Source organism: Clarias gariepinus, chromosome 26 (assembly GCF_024256425.1).
Source record: "Clarias gariepinus isolate MV-2021 ecotype Netherlands chromosome 26, CGAR_prim_01v2, whole genome shotgun sequence".
NCBI classification, from domain to species: domain Eukaryota; kingdom Metazoa; phylum Chordata; class Actinopteri; order Siluriformes; family Clariidae; genus Clarias; species Clarias gariepinus.
Window position 1 is genome coordinate 17600057 of NC_071125.1, and position 20746 is coordinate 17620802.

Sequence of the window (20746 nt, forward strand, 5' to 3'; positions counted from 1 at the left end):
GGTTCCCAATGAGGGGACTGGCTTCTAAGGGATCTGTGATGCACATTTAAAGAAACGTTGATGGGAATTTAGCTAGTGGTTGAAATCTGATCTGATTGATTATTACACAGTATGTTGAGAGTGCAAAATAACAACTACACAGTTATGAGAGTAAAAACAATCTTTATTTCTCTCTATAATACCCTGCTACACTAATGCACCTAATCCCAGTGCTGGGATACCATCAAGGTAGGAAGTTTTTTTTTTTTAGTCCAACTAAGTGGTATGAGGTCGTGCCTCGTCTTATAAAAACAGAAAGACTTTGGTGTTCAAACCAGGACATTTTCCCATTAAATGAGTTCCTGGGAGGCCAGTGTTTCAACAGTGATGATGAGGATGAGGATGATAAGCAGTCTGACCATCCCTCTGGTGCACTGAGGAAACTTTCTACCATGTATTCATTTTGGTTTGATGGCTGCTTTAATCTTTTACTACACCAAGTAGTTTATTGTATTAGGTGCTTCCATGTATTCAATTATTGCTTTTTTTCATATTTTAAATACGTTTATAATAGCTCAATAGGCATTTACTCTGACTTACTCACAAGATAAATTTGATTTGTTCAACTTCTGTGCATAATAATATGCTTTAGACCATTAGATGTGCACTCTCTCTCTCTCTCTCTCTTTAGTATAATGGTAATGTGCAATACTTTTGTAAGGATAGAGAGATCGTTTACCTGAATCGCAGGCAAATGTCTTTGACGTCTCATCGCTGAAGATAATTGCCACGGCATGTTTCTTTGTCTCCCGAGGCATTCTGGTAATGTTCTTGATGTTGTGCAGCTCAGTTATCTACGCAAGTAAATGACAAAACTCATTACTGAAAAGAATAAAAAAGGGAACAAAAGACAATGAAAAAGGGACGATGTAATTATCATGGTATGTGCACCAGCTGAAAGGATTGTGCAGGTTGCAAGAATCCTACGGTTTTACCAGCAGCATAATATACTGTATATTATAGCCATTGAACAACTGTGACATAATGGAAAAGTAATTTCAGGAGGGCTGTATTATATAATGATGAGTGTAAAATTGTTAGCAGTGCAAAATTACTGTTGTACATGTATAAAAGAAACGAAACCTTGTGTTATGACTATAATCCAAATAAAATTTGGTCTGTAAACACATAACCCTAATGTTTATTATTTTCCGTGATATTCACTGTGATAAGATGTATTGTGCAATACAAGTGACTCGATACAACTTTGAGGCTCTATGTGCTTTTAATAGCGATAACCAAGCCTACAATACAGAATTAGTTATTTATCAGTCAATTTCCTTATAGGGCAAGCGAACAGGAAGCTGTGAAAATAATTCCATATGTAGGGAACGGGGACCTCTGCTGGCATGGAGGATAAACATGTTAGTTTACTGTGTGTAGCCAATTGTGTTAGTATTCTACTACCTAGACAATGTTTGTTGACTTACTGTACGAATGAGCTTGGCATACAAATTTAATTTATCTGGAGGCGAGTTCTTAAGGCGAAAATTCTTATTGCGATACAAATTTTTTGCAAAAGAAATTATCTGTAAATGCAAATTATCTATGCAGATAAACACAGATAATCCAGCCACCCGAAAATATTACCAATAATACCAATTTCCAAGACTATAATCATATTTGTGCATATAAAAACAATGACAAACATTTTGGAAGACATTTTAATGAACTTAAATAGAAAATAAAATCTAAAATAAAATCCACTGACGGAAACAATTTTTGGACGGTTTTTAGACGTACACGCAATTTAACTGGTGTTCATTTAGATTTTAAAAAAGTTCTGTACGCCCATGCCAATATCTTGCAAAATTTCAATTGTTGATGTGGAAATTCGTGATTGAGGGCATGCGTATGCCGAGGTTGCACTTTATGTACATTATATACAAAAATCTGACACAAATAATTCATCAGATTAATTGCACAAACTGTTTTAAATAACAGATTTGTTTAAATTCAACAAATTGTTAAAAAAACAAGTATTAAATGAATAAAAATGTTTTTGGCTGATTTTTATAATGCATTCAAATTTATATGTCCAACTACGGTAGGAAAGATTATGACAATATACCATGGGCCAAGAAAATATTAAACGGTAAGCTAAAAAAAAAAAGAGTGGTATTTACAGAGGAGTCACTTCACTGCTGCTTTAAACCTGACAGCGACAGCATTAAAGTGTTTAAAAGAATAATAAATGTTTTTGTTTCATATGCAGTTTTAACTACCTCAGGGACAGAGAAACCCTATGCACTTTACTCTACGTGTGACAAAATCCAGCTTCAACTTCTCTTAACAAAGAAAAAAAAATAAATAAAAAATAATAATAAATATCTAAAAACAGAAGTTCAGCTGCATTTCCCACAAACTCTGCTCTACAGAAACATTTTGACAGCAGATGTTGAATTTCCTGCCAACTGGGGACTTTGGGGGTGTAAAATCGTGTGTGTGTGTGTGTGTGTGTGTGTGTATGCTTATATTAGTCACACTCGCAGCAGACGGTACAGCTCACACTCTGGCAAATCAGAAGAAAAATCATAGTTTTGGAAAATGTGCACAGCGATAATATAATTCAACATAATTTATTTTAATATACTCTACCATATAGGTCATGCACTGTACCAGTATGACTTTTTCTTTTTATACTGATATAACTGTCTAACATTTCATTACAGTTGCTACATTTTTTAAAATAAAGGGTTCTAAATGATGTCGTGGCTGTTTTTTTTTTTCTTCTGACAATACCACAATACCATTCTATTTAAATGGAACCTGATACTGTGTGAATAAATTGGTGAATTCGTATTTGTTGTGCAGCGATGACAAAAAAAAAAGAACCACAGACACAACATGACAGTTTCTAAAATAAGAAAGTCCGACTGCATTATCAAGTGATGCCTCTATATCACAAAAGCCCAATGCCATCACATCGATCAATTTGATAGAGAGCAAAGTGTTTTTATGGCCAGAGGAATAAATGAGTTTCTAAACCTCTTGATTCTTCATGTAGCACCCGAATGCCAGACCAGAACAGAGGGCAATAACTCAAACTCAATCAATCACCATGTCCATTTAATTGCAGTCAGGACTGGTTACGCCAAGTGAATGTTAATTCAACTTAATTCAATATGTAGCATTACATTTGGTAAACACAAGATTAGAACAGGGGAAAAAAAAAAAGAATCAAATTGCTTACTATGTGCTCTACTCTTAGACTATACACTGATTATCCTTGATTTACTTGATTATCCAGAAAATATAAGTTTGTAGAATTGAATTAAAGCCTTAAAAGGAAATGACATCAGCATGCAGGTCCATATTATACAAAAAATATATATTGGTGAAGGTAGGGAGAAATACTGTACTGTATGTATGCACAAAGGGATGGAATAATGAAATAGAGATGGATATGGTTAAAGAGAGGAATATCTCTTGCTGTGTTTCACACGCTACTCACAAGTCAAAGATTTAAGACATTGTTTATTTCTATTGTCACGCATAAGTGATGGGAGTTTGCACAGATCTTTTTTCATCCCTCACTCTCTTCAAACAGCTCACTATGTACAGTAGCCAGCCTCCCGTTTTGCAGGTGGGTAAAAGGGCAGGGTTGCTAAATCTGGCATGGCTGGCGGCAAACATTCATCAATGGACCTCAGGCTTGCTCCGCTCTTTAAAATGAGACGTGGTGCCTAACTGCCAAGCGCATCGTTGAGGAGCATGCGAGAGCCGCTGTCTGCACTCTGCTTCCGTCATCACATGCTAGCAGCAAGGAGAGTGGCACAAGAAAGGGGCCATGCCACGTGCCCCATGGGCTCTAAAGGTGTGTGGAATTATCTCACTGTTTAACCGCCTGCCAGGAGACAAGCGCTGAAGAACTGCACGAGCTGCGCCAGCACTTCCAGCTTCTCAGAAAACCAGCCATCACGACACAGCCGCCTAAAGGGAAAAGGCCGCTGTCTTGACGTAATGCCCTTGTTCCCGGCCAGGAAAGCCATTCCAGACGTCGGATTTTCATGCTTGTCTCGCTCCTGAGTCTGGGCCGAAAGAGTGCTGGACGGGGACGGCGGGCCGCGACTATAGAATGTGCTGTCGAGGAATCTGGAAGAGCTCCTGTCTGAGAACCATTTCTGCCACTCTGCCATCGCTATTGCTCACCCACTGAGTGCCTATTTGCCAGCTGTGCAGACCAGCACGTGCACATCCTTACTCCTTTCTTCCCTCCCTTCCCTTCCTTTGCACATTTTCTAAATAAAACCACCCTTTTTTCATAATACCCCATCTCGTGTCTGTGGTGCACCCCAGCAAAAGATCATAGTATGGATATACAGAATAGTTGGATGGATGGATGGATGGATGGATGGATAGATGGATGGATATGCAATGGAAGGGAATGAAAGATGGTTGAACATATGGATAAATGTATGAGTAGATGGATGGTCAGACAACTCTACTCATGTCACAAGTTGTAATGTTTGTGATATCAATATTGTTTGGATGGATGGACAGAAAGATGGATGGTTGTACAGCTCTCTTACAGATTGCTCAAGTGAAACATTTAAAATATTGTTTGGATGGATGGATTTATATGGGGATGGTTATGCAGATGAATGGAGTTCATCTTTTCATTTATCTTCTATATGGGTTATCCTGTGTACAAAGTTGAGGAGGCCTGGAGCCTATCCCAGAAGGCTTTGTGAATGGGTACACCAATCCATCACAGGGCATACAGCAACACACACCCACACACTCATTACAGGCAATTTGGAAATGCCAATTTTACTAATCTGCATGTTTTTGGACTGGGGGAGGAACCCAACTATAAAAACTCTATGCATACAGACAGGAATCAAACCCATGACCCTGTACTGTAGGTGGGAGACCACAGAGATATCCATTATGCCACCAGGCCACCTACATGGCTGGAGTAATAAAAAAAAGAAATGATTGGATGGTTGGTCAGATAATCATGCTACAAGTTAATATGAGATAAAGCTATTGGATGGATGGATGGATGGATGGATGGATGGATGGATGGATGGATGGATTTGATGGATGGATGGATGGATGGATGGATGGATTTCTCAGTGAGTTTTCTTAGGTTGCGCACACCACTCACAAGCCAAACATTCGAGATATAAATAAAAAAAGTTTGACAACACTAAGACTTGCAAGGACATTGAAAGCCAGGTGAATTTCAAGAGTGCAGTCTAGAGAGAATCCACAAGTAAATAAAGTGGAGAACAAATCATCTCATAAAGCTGATATAACTTAGATTTGACATGTTCTCTCTGCAGAATATGTTTCCCTCGCAGCCACATTCTCAGCAGTGCATAAAGGTATAAAGTGTTTAAACATTTCCAGCATGGGTCTATGAGTTTTCAAAGTCTGGCAGCATCATTGAGCATGTTTTTTTTCCTGCCACCCCCCACCACCACCACCACCATGTTTATAACTTGACATTTTGGTGCACTCAGAGTGTTGCTTGTCGTTAAACCACCCCAGGCAACTGTGTCTGTCTCGTTAGGCACTTTTTCAGTGGGACCTTTCAACATGATTGCTATATTCCCTCAAATCTCAACTGTGCGAAATATCTGAACAAACTTTCGCAGTGACAAAACACCCCTGCAGATGTGTTTTTTGCACTTTAATTATAAATCAAGGAAGAAAATACTTGGCTTTTACTATCTACATCATTGTTACACGCAATTGAGGATCTGTCATGGACTTGTAGCCTAATCTCGCTGACACACTGTGAATCCTTCATGGGTCTGGACTTCCTTCCTCTTCTATTGTGTACTGCTGATCCATCATGGTCAATTGATTACATCTGCAATTGCTCTTCTCTTGTTCATCCCTGTATTCACCACCTATTGAATCCCAGCTCACTAGGAAGTGAACCAGCCTCAATTTTTGTTTTTTATTCTACTGCTAAATTATATCTTTTTCACAGTGTCTTCATAAAAGATCCAAGGCTGTTATTGCAGGGCGGTATTTGTTTGTTTCTAAAATGAAATTTTTTTTTTTTTTTTTTTTTTTTTTTTTAGATAAATGTCAAAAACATTAGCCACAAAGATGCTGCATAGGCTCAAGTTAAATCTGCTATTCTGCATCCTCTTTTCCCCTTCAAGCTTACTTCTTATTAGGAAGTATTCTCCTTTTCTCTTGAATATTACCTTCATTTTCCTTAACAATAAAAGTGAGGTAATTTCTAGTTATAAAACCTACAACTTGAAATAATGTCTCCAGTAGGAGCCATTATAGCACAATGAAGAAAAAATAAAATAAAATTACAATGTTGAAATGTCATGTTTATAAGTTACATACCCACAAGAGAGGCTCGAAAGTCTCACCAGAGTCTTATTTATTACAATAGTTTTTCGCAAGTGTGAATTATTTTTGCATTTGTTTTTCTAAGTCGTTGTTTCCGACTAACTCTAACTAATTTATCACTCACTATATTTTAGTTGATTTTAAGGACAGACTTTGTTGAGATATATTTAAAAAGCTTTTACTGATCAAAAGTTAAAATATAAGAGTCAAGTTAGAAAAACGGCCATTTATTCTCTCAGAAAACCTAAATAAAAATGTTTATAAGCCTTTGCATTACCAAGATTGTCTGGCTGGCTGGAATAGCTGGATGGCTGGATAAATGGCTGGATGGATGGATGGATAAATTTTTTGTCCGATGTATGATTAGATGGAAGGACAAATAGATAGATGGATTGGTTGCTGGAGGGATGAAAGAGTGGATAGACTGACACACAAACACACATACACACACACTGTGGATTAACAGATAGATTTGTACAAACGGATGGACAAATGTAGACATACAGTAGTTGGATGAATGTTCTGACTGATATACAAATGGATACAGGTGCATTGACAGCACCTGTTGAATGCGTAGAAGAAAGAATGGATAAATAGATGGCTGGATTGTGGGACAGATTGACACATTTATACATAAATAGATGGATTAATGGATGGACAAACAGATGAATAGATGGACGTATGGATACAGTAGGTTAATGAATGGATAGAGGGATGGATGGACAGATTTATAGGTGAATTAATAGATTATGGATGGACAGATAGATCACTGAATAGAAGAATGGGTACATGGATAGAGACAGATGGACAAACAAGTTGATTGTAGGAAAGAAACAAGCATAGAGAGATGGCTCAGTAGAGGAATGTATAGACATAGACATATAGATCTGAAAACCTTCTTCTTGTTTCTACAGAATATGACTGTTCATGCATTTAACACTGACTTTTAATAGAGATTTATTGATAAGGTTTTGCTTTTATATCACACTGTAAAGTATAATTTACATAATTACTGCTAGGTGAATAAGAAAGAGCAGCAGCATTACTGTAAAGTGCTCAGCATATTTATCAACTATTAATTTTGCACATTAACTGCAACATTTAAAAACAGAAAGAAAATAATGTTGTAACTGTTTTCATTTATGCAAACGTTTCCTAATGGAATAATAAATAATATTATGCACTAAACAATAAGCTCTGCCATATGTGAAATGAGGAAATCTAAATAAGAACCTTTTTAAGTGGATATATTAAGCAACTTATTTTAACAGGCTTACATAAACCTTATTGGTCTCCTAAATGTGTCTGTGAAGTTAAAACACAGCTCAGAAGTTAAATGCATGAAAGGAGCTGTAGGCGGCTAGGTTGATGTGATGCCAGCATGGCCAAAAGTAAAGTCGCTCCTCAGTCAGCACCCATTCAGGAAGAGTGCCCATTTAAAACTTCCTGTGTTTTGGATGGCCTAATGGCACGTCTGGCAGCACATAATGATCTACCCACTCCGATTTGTCTCTCCTACAAAAAATACACCAAACTGTCAGACAAGGGAGAAGTGTGCAAAATCCTCGGTGTTTGCTCTTCCTTAAACATATTGACTCCAAAGAGGCTCATCTAACTCCGAGCAGCCTGCTGATATAAAGTTGCCGCTGGACACTGACCAACGAATTTGATTCCTCACATTCCCTCTCGGCCAGTCACTGATGACCCTGAATCGTGCCACCTCTCCAGCCAACCTTCACCACCAACCTTTATGCCATGCACAGGACAATTCACCACCACACGACCCATATCTCTACAATACCTACTGTAACTCCACTTCTTCAAAACTTTAAATAAAAGAGCACTAATATAACCATGGTGTGGGCATCCTGCATCCACTGGCAATAGAGTTTCACCAGTGAGTTTAAAAGTCAGACCTTGCAACAGGATGGAGCTGACTGGCACGCAGCATGAGCAGTAACAAAACCTCTAGCCCTTGTCTAATTCCTGTCCTCCCTTTCAGTTGAGGTGAGAGAAGCTATAACAATGCAGGCCCCCACTTTAACCTAAGAGATAATCTAAGCCCTGCACTGTGTGCCTTTCTGGGCATTTACCTGAGCCACACCAGAGGGCCTCCAGATCCATGAAAGCAGAAACCCAGCGATATGAGGCCATGCGGTCCCCACAACGTATAAAAACCTGCTCTGATTTACGTCACTAGCTAGTGCGGTGGATGTACTGTAAATCTGAAGAGCACCAAGTGGAGACAGTAAGTGAAGTCTTTCCTGCTCCGTAGCTGTAAAGGCGGAGGACAGAAGCTTCGAGAACAACAGGGTGCATAGTCGAGAATGGAACCTTTGGAAGATGGTTGGGGTGAGAATGCAGAATAGCTTTGTTCAGTCCAGGGGCAAAGACACGACAAGCCGAAATAGCGGCTACGTACGTTCTAAGAATACTAGAGCAAGAGCCCAAAGGTCGATTTTCTTGTAGGAACTCCAACACTGAAACAATTTGGCAGTGGACGGGGTCTACATCTTTTGCTGTGCACTAATTTTTAATACATTCCATTTGAGGGCATAAGTTCTTTTAGAGGACTGACTACTTCGGGGTGGGGTTTCCAAACCCCGTGTGTCACAGCTTGCCTGCACAGCAAGTCTGCTCCCATATTCATCTGCCCATGCTCTCCAGATTCCTTGGACTGGACGGCCATCTAAGACCGCACCCCTGTCCGTAAGGGAAGCGTCTGTTGTTAGTGGCTTGCGACGACAACACAGACCTAGAGTGGGACCCAGAGTCAAGGACGAGGGTCTGAACCACATAGAAAGGATACAAAGCCCTCGGTGCGTAACCCTTATTGCCTCTGGGGATTGGCCCTTGGATGAAATTCTCTGCCTTTTAGCTACAACTGAAGCGATCTCATGTGCAGAAGGTTGAAGGGTATCACCGTGGGAACAGCTGCCATAACACTAACAGAGACCTAACACTCTTTGAAAGTAGTAAAAGTTACTTTCTGGCCTAGCTTAATCTTCGTTAGGCTATTGAAAATGAATTTGACATGCGCAGGAGACAGCTGTGCCCGAATTGCGGGCGAATCTCATCTCTTCTTTTTTTGGTTGTTCCCTTTCAGGGGTCGCCAAAGCGAATCATTTGCCTCCATCTAACCCTATCCTCTGCATCCTCTTCTCTTACACCAACTAACTTTATGTCCTCTCTCACTGCATCCATAAATCTCCTCTTTGGTCTTCCTCTAGACCTTCTGACTGGCAGTTCCAACCTCAGCATCCTTCTACCGATAAATTCACAATCTCTCCTCTGAACCAAATGTCCAAACCACCTCAATCTGCCCTTTCTAACTTTATCTTCAAAACATCTAACAGGGGTTGTCTCTCTGATAAACTCATTTTTGATCCTATCCATCCTTGTCCTTCCCAAAGAAAACCTCAACATTTTCAGCTCTGCTACCTCCAACTTTGCCTCCTGTCTTTTCTTCAGTGCCACTGTCTCTAAGCCGTAGAGCATTGCTGGTCTCATCACTGTCCTGTACACCTTTCCTTTCATTTTCGCTGATACTCTTTTATCGCACAACACACCTGACACTTTTCTCCACCCATTCCAACCTGCCTATACCCACCTCTTAACCTCCTTTGAACACTCTCCATTGCTCTGGACCGTTGACCCTAAGTACTTAAAATCCTGCACCTTTTTTACCTCTGCTCCCTGTAGCCTCACCGATCCTCTTGGGTCCCTCTCATTTACACACATGTATTCTGTCTTGCTGCGGCTAACCTTCATTCCTCTACTTTCCAGAGCATACCTCCACCTCTCCAAATTTTCCTCCACCTGTTCCCTGCTCTCGCTAAAAAGCACAATGTCATCTGCAAACATTATAGTCCATGGAGACTCCTGTCTTACCTCATCTGTCATCCTGTCCATCACCAGAGCAAACAAGAAGGGGCTTAGAGCCGATCCTTGATGCAGGCCCACCTCCACCCGGAACTCTTCTGTCACACCTACAGCACATCTCACCACTGTCTTACAGCTCTCATACATGTCCTGCACAACTCTAACATACTTCTCTGCCACTCCAGACATTCTCATACAATACCACAGCTCCTCTCTTGGCACCCTGTCATACGCTTTCTCTAAATCTACAAAGACACAATGCAACTCCCTGTTACCTTCTCTGTACTTCTCCGCCAGCATCCTCAAAGCAAATACTGCATCTGATGTACTCTTTTTAGCCATAAAAATGCTTACAAATGCTCACCTCTGCCCTTAACCTAGCTTCCACTACTCTTTCCCACAGCTTCATTGTCTGGCTCATTAGCTTTATACCTCTATAATTGCCACAGCTTTGCACATCTCCCTTATTCTTAAAAATTGGCACCAATACACTTCTCCTCTATTCCTCTGGAATCCTCTCACTCTCCAAAATCTTGTTAAACAAACTAGTCAGAAACTCTACTGCCACCTCTCCTAAGCACTTCCATACCTCCACAGGTATGTCATCAGGACCAACAGCCTTTCCACTCTTTATCCTCTTCAACGCCCTTCTCACCTCACTTCTACTAATATTTGCTACTTCCTGTTCCACATCAGTCACCTCTTCTACTCTTTGTTCTCTTTTGTTTTCCTCATTCATCAACTCCTTAAAGTACTCCTTCCATCTTCCCATCACCCTCTTGGCATCTGTCAGTACATTTCTCTATCTTTAATCACTCTAACCTGCTGCACATCCTTCCCATCTCTATCTCTCTGCCTTGCCAACCTGTACAGATCCACCTCTCCCTCCTTACTGTCTAGCCTAGCATACAAGTCCTCATATGCTCTTTGTTTGGCCTTTGCCACCTCTACCTTCACCTTACTCTGCCTCTCCCTGTACTCCTGTCTACTCTCTTCAGTCCTCTCAGTGTCCCACTTCTTCTAAGCTAGCCTCTTTGCCTGTATACACTCCTGGACTTCCTCATTCCACCATCAAGTCTTCTTGTCCACTTTCCCCTTACCTGATGATACACCAATTACCCTCCTACCTGTCTCCCTGATCACATTGGCTGTAGTCCAGTCAACTGAAAGCACCTCCTGACCACCCATAGCCTGTCTCAACTCCTCCCTAAAGACTACACAACATTCTTCCTTTCTCAGCTTCCACCACTTTATCCTCCGCTCTGCCTTTGTCCTCTTCACCTTCCTCACCACCAGGGTTATTTTACACACCACCATTCTGTGTTGTCTGGCTACACTCTCCCCTACCAACACTTTGCAGTCACTGATCTTTTTCAGACTACAACGTCGACACAAGATGTAGTCAACCTGAGTGCTTCTGCCTCCACTCTTATATGTCACCCTACAGTATGTTCCTGCCTCTTCTGGAAGAAGGTATTTACTACTGCCATTTTCATCCTGCGGCGAATCTCATATGACACCCATAATATGTCGTAATTGAGCAGGAAAGAGAATGCTTTCCGTGGCGTTGAATCTCAATCTCAAGAATTGAAGTAAGCTAGGATGACATCTCAATGTCGAAGCGCTAGCTGCTAAGACTAAGCCAGAATCAGCCAGTCATCTGTGTAATTTAGGATACGGATGCCCTGGAATCATAGAGCCAGGGCTGCATCCTTACATTTTATATATGAGCGAGGTGACATGGCTAGGCCAAATGGAAGGACCCGACACTGGTAGGCTTCGCCCGAAAGCAAACCTCAGGAATTTCCTGTGTTGTGGCAATAAAAATATGCATCCTCCGGGTGGATTGTCACAAACCAAAAGCTCTGGTTGGATAAAAAGAAAATTATTTTGGCTGTCAAAATTTTGATATTTAGCCCAAAAAAATTTAAATTGGATGCAACCCCCCCTTGTGTCCAAGAAATACTAACTATAATAGCCTGATTCTTTGTCTGGCAGGGTAACATGTTCTATGGCCCCTTTTCCCAGCAAAGCCTGTAAACTCTGCAGTGCTTTGTGCCTAAAGTGACATACCAGGCAGTAGGTTCCCCGCTGCCAGCTTCTCAAAAAGGTGCACAAATTTTGACACTTTGGCTAAATGGGGGAGGGGGAGGGGCCTTAGATGTTCAGCATCCTGAAACACGGCAGATAGAACCGAACACCTAACATTTCACTGGACACCGCAGCTCCCCGGACACTGAACCGCCTCCCTGAAGCGGACTGCAAGGCACGGCGAGTCCCGCCCCAATCTACAAGGGGGTGCTTAGCAATCCGACAATCCCAACCGCTGAGCATGATGGGAAGAAACCGTACAAAGGCCTGCTTATAGAGCTTTGCTTCCAGAAACCTAGAGGCGGCTGTGTTCACGGCTTCGCCAAAAAGGCCGGAGGAAGACGCGATCCCTGTCCTTAATGTCCATGAGGTTAGGCCACAGCCATCTCTCCGTGGTGACCATGGCAGCCATAGAATGGCCAATAGCACAGGCTGTCTGCTTGGTGGCACAGAGTGCTCAGATCTCTTAGTAGGTCAGCCTGGTATGCCTGCAAAGCCATTGTGTGTTGTGTGCAGGGCAGCACCAGCCTGACCTGATGCCTGAAAAAAGCTTTTCCCACCAACGAAGATTTTAGTCTACACAGCTTGGTGGGGAGTGTGGATTTTTTTTTAGGGAGGATGAGCTCCCAGGAGAGAAATAGCCCGTAAGCGTCTCTTCAATCTGGGGCATCATCATATAAAACCACACTTTTCACATCAATGACATTTACCAAATTAATTTCGATAGCCTGAGGATAGCATGCTCTTCCCCCAAACACTGAAAACAGAAAGCATAGAGATCGCCCTCAGCGAGATATTCTTCTACACAAAGGGACGGACAACTGTCTAACTCTACTACGGACAACTGTCTAACTGTCAACTGCCATCTTTCTGGTGAGTAATAAGACACTTTTATTTTCGCTTTCTTTTAAAAACATACTTGCACACACACATGCAACAATGCAGTCCTAAAGACAAAAAGCAAAAAGCCGAGGATGTTTCCGGTTCATGCCTATTTATAACCTTCAGGTGCACCTAATCAAATGACGTCACCTGACCGAGGTTATATATGCCAAATCTTTGGCGTGTTTGACACACAACAACCAGTCACGCGGAGAGCGTTCCCATAGCATTTTCACACAGCATTAAGTGTAGCTTTTGAAATGGAACTCTGGGTCACTAGGCTGTGTCCTCTGGGAGAAACTTTCAGTACCAGCTTTAACAAAGTGGCTCATTGTTGGAGGAGCTTCTATCCCCATTGCTTCTAGACACAGAAAGTATGGTGACTTAACCATTCCACAGGATGAGCAGCCATGCAGGCCCTTCCTGATCACCTGTGTCCATGGATATAGGAGGGATGTCCCTGTCACAAGTAAACCTTAGCCCTAGTAGACTGTAGTACATGGGCACCAGGACTAACCACCTTCCACCACCTTCCACCACCTAAGGAAAGTCCCCAGAAGTGCTATCTCTCTAAGCACTAAGTCCCCAAGAAGTGCTATTTGGGGTTGACCGATGCACTGTACCTGGGGTATCGAATTGGCCTTAGATTATTTAAGCTACCAATGAAGGTGGAAGCAGACTGCATCTATTCCAGCCAACAACAAAAAACAGGTGCTTCCGATTTAACCATGAAAGAGGTTCCAAGAGCTAAACAATTTCTTTACCAGCAACTCACTTCTTCGCGATCTGGACTTGATGAATAATAAAGATATGCTGCAATTAAATGATAGTCTGTCTGGTCGCCATTTTACCCTTGTAAAAGGCCACATTCAATGCAGTAGATGGTAAGAAGTAAACCCATGGATGGTAAAGGACATGTTTAGCCTCAGCATACTTTTATGCACAATGCTCACAATCTCTCCTTAGAACATATCCAAACCACCTCAATCTGGCCTCTCTGATATTATCTCCAAAACATCTAACATGGGTTGACCCACTGATGAACAAATTCTTGATCCCATCAACCTTCCCGAAGAGAACCTCAACACCTTTATCTCTGCTACCTCAATTCTGCCTTCTGTCTTTTCTTCAGTGCTACTTTCTTTAAGCAGTAGAGCATTGCTGGACTCACCGCTGTCTTGTACACCTTACCTTTTATTCTCGCTGATATCATTTACGTACCTGACAATTTTCTCCACCCATTTCAACCTGCTTGTACACACACCTCTTCACCATCTTTCCACACTCTCCATTGCCCTGTTGACCCTAAGTACTTAAAGTCCTGCAACTTCTTTACCTCTGTTTCCAGTGGCTTCACTTTTGTCCTTTTTATTCACACATCAGTATTCTGTATTGCTATGGCTAATCTTAATTTCTCTGCTTTCCAAAGGATACCTCCACGTCTCTAGATTTTTTTCCCCACCTGTTCCCTGCTCTTGCTACAAAGCACAATGTTATCTGCAAACATCATAGTCCATGGAGACGCCTGTCTAACCTCATCTGCCATACTGTCTATCACCAGAGCAAACTTCTGAATCTGTTGTATTCTTTCTATGCATAAAACCATATTGCTGCTCACAAATGCTCACCACTGCCTTTAACCTAGCTTCCAGTACTCTTTTCCAAAGCTTTATTGTATGGCTCATCAGCTTTATTCCTCTGTAGTTGCCATCACTCTGCACATTTCTGTTCTAAAAGATGGGCACCAATACACTTTTCCTCCATTTATCTGGGATCCTCTTACTCTGCCAAATCTTGTTAAACAGACTAGTCAGAAACTCTCCTGCCTAAGCACTTCCATACCGCCACAGGTATGTCATCAGGACCAACTGCCTTTCTACTCTTCAATGCCCCCGTCACCTCACTCTTACTGATTTTTGCTCTACTACCTGCTCCACAACAGGCAACTCTTCTACTCTTCTGTCTCTTTCATTTTCCTCATTCATCAACTCTTCAAAATACTTCTTCCATTTGCCCATCACCCTCCTGCCACCTATCAGTACATTTCCATCCCTATCTTTAATCACTCTAACAGGCTGCACATCCTTTCCATCGATATCCCTCTGCCTCGCCAACGTGTAAAGATCCACCGTTTGCTCCTTACTGTCCAATCTGGCATACAAGTCCTCATATGCTGTTTGTTAGACACAAGATGTATTCCACCTGAATGCTTCTGTCTCTACTTTTATACAGTATGTTACCCTATGTTCCTGCCTCTTCTAGAAGAACGTATTCACTGCTGTCATTTCCATCCTCTTTGAAAAGTCCACTACTATCTGTCTTGCGTTAGTCCTAAAGACCAAACTTGCCCGAATGCAATCTCATCACCTCTGTTCCCTTCCCCAAGATTAAAAATCTGCATCAACCACCTTTGGGAATGCACTGCATTACTTCTTCTAACTCACTCCAGAATTAAATCCGCATCGTACCTGTGGGGCATAACCACTAACAACATTGCTCATCACACCATCAATTTCCAGCTTTAGACCCATCAACATTCCTGATATTCTTTTTACCTCCAGAACATTTCTTACAAACTTATCTTTCAGGATAACTCATGCTCCATTTTTTCACTATCCATACCATGGTAAAACAGCTTGAATCCTACTCCTAAGCTTCTAGCCTTGCTACCTTTCCACCTGGTCTCCTGTACACAGTATATCCACCTTCCTTCTCTGCATCATGTCAACCAACTCTTTTGCATTCCCTGTCGTAGTCCTATCATTCCCTACTGTCACTCCTAAACTCTTGCCTTTGCCTTTCTCTCTCTGCATATGGACACATCTTTCTTCTTTCCTTCTTCGACCAACAGTAGCTCAATTTCCACCAGCACTCTGTAGCACCAGTGGCGGTCGTTGGAACCCAAGCCACAACAGATCCAGTATGAAAGTCCTGTTAATGATTCGCATAATTGATTTGGCAAATGTTTTACATCAGATGCCCTTCCTGCCAGAACCCTCTGCATTTATCCAGACTTGGGACTGGCACAAGAAGACATTGGATTGTGCCTCCCAGTGGTTGCATTGGCTATTATATATTAATGTCTTTCCCTAATCTCTGTCTCTATTCCTGGTTCATCTTAACAACACTCAAACCTTTCCTACTCCATAATGACTCTCTCACCTACTCTCACATTCTCCACTGTTAACCTAATGAGCCCATTTAGGCAGGAGAATCTTTAAGAATCCTACTAACTTTTATCAGACCAAAGAAACTGCTTGCATGAGTAGTAAAATGTTGCAACGTAAGACGTCCAGGTGACGTGACTCATCTTCCAAACAACCTTACCTGGATGACTGACAATCTTCACAGGCAACAGCATGAAATTTTTTTTAAACCTTTTTTTGGAGACCAATGTCAAGGCAGTAAAATACAGTACTTACATAAACGTCTTACCTTATGAAAACTTCGAAAGTAGGCAGCTTTTTCATCAGGATATTTCTCTAATCGTCGCGGGCCTTTACTTGATGCCTTTTTGAACACGAGCCAGCACCGCCTAAAGATCTGTCAAAACAGAAAAAAAATCACGACAAATGAAATATATGCTTTTTAATCAGAATTAACACACTTAACTTCATGTTTTTTTTTTTTTACATACATCACATGGTTACTTTTGTTACAGTTAGTCTTTCGGCTGCTCCAGTTGAGAAGTCGCCACAGTGGACCAACTTCGCACATGTTTTACGCTGGAGGCCCTTACCAGTGCAACCCTCTCATTTTACCTGGACTTTTGACCGGCAATGCATCGAGTGGCAGGGGTTTGGGCATTTGGTGCGAATTTAACCCAGGCTTTCCACATGGCAGGCGAGAGAAAAACCTACTACTGAGCCACCAATGTCCTCCTACTTTTGATATAATAATATTACAGTATGTGGCAAAATATACAGTACTGAAATGAAAAGACGAACAATAATTCCTTGTTGTCATCTTTGAGTTTATTTCTTCTGCAAAAAACTAACATACACACTATTAGCATGTTTATTTACCATTGTATGCATAACAAAGTGTGTGTGCACCACCTCGCTGTACAGTGTTCATATTGTTCACGTCGATTCTCAGACATATTCCGAAACAAAGGGTGCTGCAGACTCCTGCAGGAGATTGCTCATGTCATATTGACACAGTATACTTCCAAAATAGTGGAATTTCGTAACAATAGACAGTGTTATATAGACATAACAGTTTTACCTGGTGCCGTTTTATTAATTTTTTCTCGGAATTGAAATTAAAATTACAACCAATTCCTTATGAGCGGAAATAATACTTAACTATGAATGCTTTTTTCTCCATTTAAAAACCAATTTCCAACAACAACTGGATAACACAATTTCCTTTTCACTACTAGGAACACCTGAAGCTATGCTCCATCGACCAAAGCACAGGCGCGTTCAAGATACGTGAGTTTTAGTATTGCATAATTTGTATGTATACCGTACTTAAACTTCATTTAAAGTATTTTTTTTTAAAGCTGAAACATGTGGAATCTAATAAGGTCTTCTTATGTTGTATCCCATCCTCTGCATGGTTGGATGCTTTTTGCATTTTTAAATGCTTTTCTGCTCACCTCAGATGTAATAAGTGCTTACATGAGTTCCTATATGCTTCGTGGCAGCTCAAAATAATCCATTAAGAAGACCATTTTCCTCTGACCACTTTCATCAACAAGTAGACAACCAGTAGAACTAATGCTCACTCAATGTTTTTTTGTTTTTCACACCATACCGTGTAAACTCTAGTGTGAAACTCAGCAGTTTCTTATTTGTTCAGTTTTACCGCAACACAAATTTGTCTTCATTGTATAGTATATTCAATTCAATTCACTTACTCATCTTCTATACCGCTTTATCCTGTATTCAGGGTCGTGGGGACCTGGAGCCTATCCCAGGAGGCTTAGGGCATGAGGCAGGGTACACCCTGGACAGGGTTGCTGATTCATTGCAGGGTACACACACACAGTCACACACCCATTCACACACTACGGGCAATTTGGAAACGCCAATTAGCCTAAGCTGCAGATCTTTGGACTGTGGGAGGAAACCGGAGTACCCGGAGGAAACCCAACAAGCACGGGGAGAACATGCAAACTCCATAGACACAGAAACGGAAATCAAGCCTGGCCGAGGAATCAAACCAGGACCCTGGAGGTGCAAGGCGACATTGCAAACCACTACACCACTATGCCGCCAATTCGATTCAATTCAATTCAATTCAATTTTATTTGTATAGCCCTTTTAACAATTGTAATTGTCGAAAAGAAGCTTTACACAATCAAAATAATCATTTAAGTTTGTATGGAATGAAATGTGTATGAATCAAAATTGTCAGATAGTCCCTGGTGAGCAAGCCGAAGGAGACAGTGGCAAGGAAAAACTCCCTGAGATGGTAATAGGAAGAAACCTTGAGAGGAACCAGACTCAACAGGGAACCCATCCTCATCTGGGTGAAACAGAAAGCAGGAATCGATCTGCATTCATACTGTGTGTTGGGTGGCAGGCAGTTCAGTATATTTCCGGCTTTCTACTTGTGCTGTCTCTGGGTACCATGACGCGTCATGGTAATCATTTTAAAAGACAATTAAGCCGTAAGATAACACTTTAACTCTCAAGCAATGTGCAATCACTTTGTGGTAACAAAATGTTGTTTTTCTGTACTTTCTGTCACTGAGAAGAACAGGTTCTATGCTCATTTATAGCTGACGTACTGTAAAACACAAATATAGGACATGTTTGTGAGTCATCATTAAAAAATACTTTACGATGTTTATACAACAATGCAACTAAATTCAAATAACTAATTGTTAATGAAAAAAAAAAAAAACCTGTGTGAGTTTAATCCTTTGTGTATCGATTTGTCTTCTGTGCTGCAATGTCTCAATCACAGTTCATCCTATTTTATTTCTCACATATTGATTAAGGAGACTCTCTAGCTTCAAATTCCCCATAGCAGTGCTGAAGCTTTTCACACATCAAGCACTCAAATGTCACTTCAAGGTCAATTTTACAACAGGTTGTGCCTGAGAAAGTTGTTGATACGCACGAACACACCGAGACTTCACTGTATCTTTATAATGCGGCTGAACAGACAAATTCATATAAGAGTATAGGTTAATATCTACGACTACACCATATCTGCGGTCAGATTACTATTCTGAAACAACACAAAATTAGTGTTTTCTTATCATGGTGTACAGCCATACAGATATATCATCACACCCCTGCTGTCCTGTGTTTCATTCTGTCCACACTCTTTGGGCCAAATCAATAATCCAACAGCATCATAATTAACTAATGAGGTCAAAGCAGGACCGTTCACATCTGTTTAACATCTCTGATTTATTCACATAATAAAATGTCATATGTTAAAAACTGGCAGCAGTTCAGACTAAAGCAGTTTATGATGCATTAGAGAGGATGCTGGAAAACAGGGGAGTTGGATCAAAGCCATTTTTACTCCAACTCATTTCGTATCTCTCTCTCTCTCCCTCCCTCTCTCTCTATGCCCCAAATATAAATATGCACAATAATCCAGAAAAATAACTACATTAAGACATTAGCCATTTAACCTTGAGAGAATGACCATTATTCTGTGATGCATATATCTTTGACTATACAAATATCCAATCCACCATGTCATGTGCTTGCATTACAATGTATACCAAATGTATATGCAAAGCCCCAAAGTTATGGAATTGTCTTCCAATTAATGTTCAGGTCACAGACACTAGTCAAGGCTAAAAACCTATTTATTTAGCCAAGCATTTCTGCAAATAGATTTGTCTTAGATAATGGAGCAGATCTAGGGGACTCATGGACGTAGAGTATTATGGTGAACTGGTATGTTTAGATGCCGTCTTCCACACTCTCACTGATCACTCAGGTTTATTGACGGTGAAGTGATTGGTTGCTTTACATCTCAGATCCCCTTTATGTCTGTGTTTCCTTCTGGCTCTCTCTTTTAGTTATGCTGTCATGGTTCACCTTATACATTGTTTGACTGTGACCATACCTAACTGCCATCTCTCCTTCTCTTCTGCTCTTTCCTCTTCTCTTTCTTCTCCTCTCTCTCTCCCTCTCTCTCTTTCTCTCTACCTGTCTCTCTGTCGAGCTACACATGTCGCTCCTGAGCTGCCAGTGATCCTGACCTTCTCTGCTCCTGGAGCTGTCTGACTCATCCTGGTGTCCCGCATCTGGTTTGAGATCTCGTCGCATGGATGCCCCGTGTGGTCTGCCTGGGATGCGTGTCGTGACTGGCAACGGTTCCACTTTTCCACGAAGACGATCCTGTCCTCGGCTGATGCAGGCAGCTGTTCTCTGAGGACTTGTGACTTCAGTCCCTCGATAGTTCAGGACTGGAGTTTCCTACAGTCTACCTGAGCCTCCAATAACGAACTGGACTCAATTTTAACTTAAACACATCTCCTGTTATACTGAACTTCCAGTCTCACACAGTATGACTGCAGATCAATCCCTTCTATCCGTTATCACCC

At 41.2% G+C, this 20746-nt stretch overlaps 1 protein-coding gene across 2 annotated transcripts in view; it reads right to left on the reverse strand.

Moving 5' to 3' along the window:
* Positions 1–20746, reverse strand: part of dok6 (docking protein 6) — a 106539-nt gene that overhangs the window by 48132 nt on the left and 37661 nt on the right. For both annotated transcript variants that reach the window (XM_053488107.1, XM_053488108.1), the window contains exons 2-3: positions 16657–16764; positions 719–833 (exon numbers count right to left, since the gene is read on the reverse strand). In XM_053488107.1, coding sequence (XP_053344082.1) covers positions 719–833; positions 16657–16764 — 223 coding nt within the window. The remainder of the gene's footprint in view (positions 1–718; positions 834–16656; positions 16765–20746) is intronic.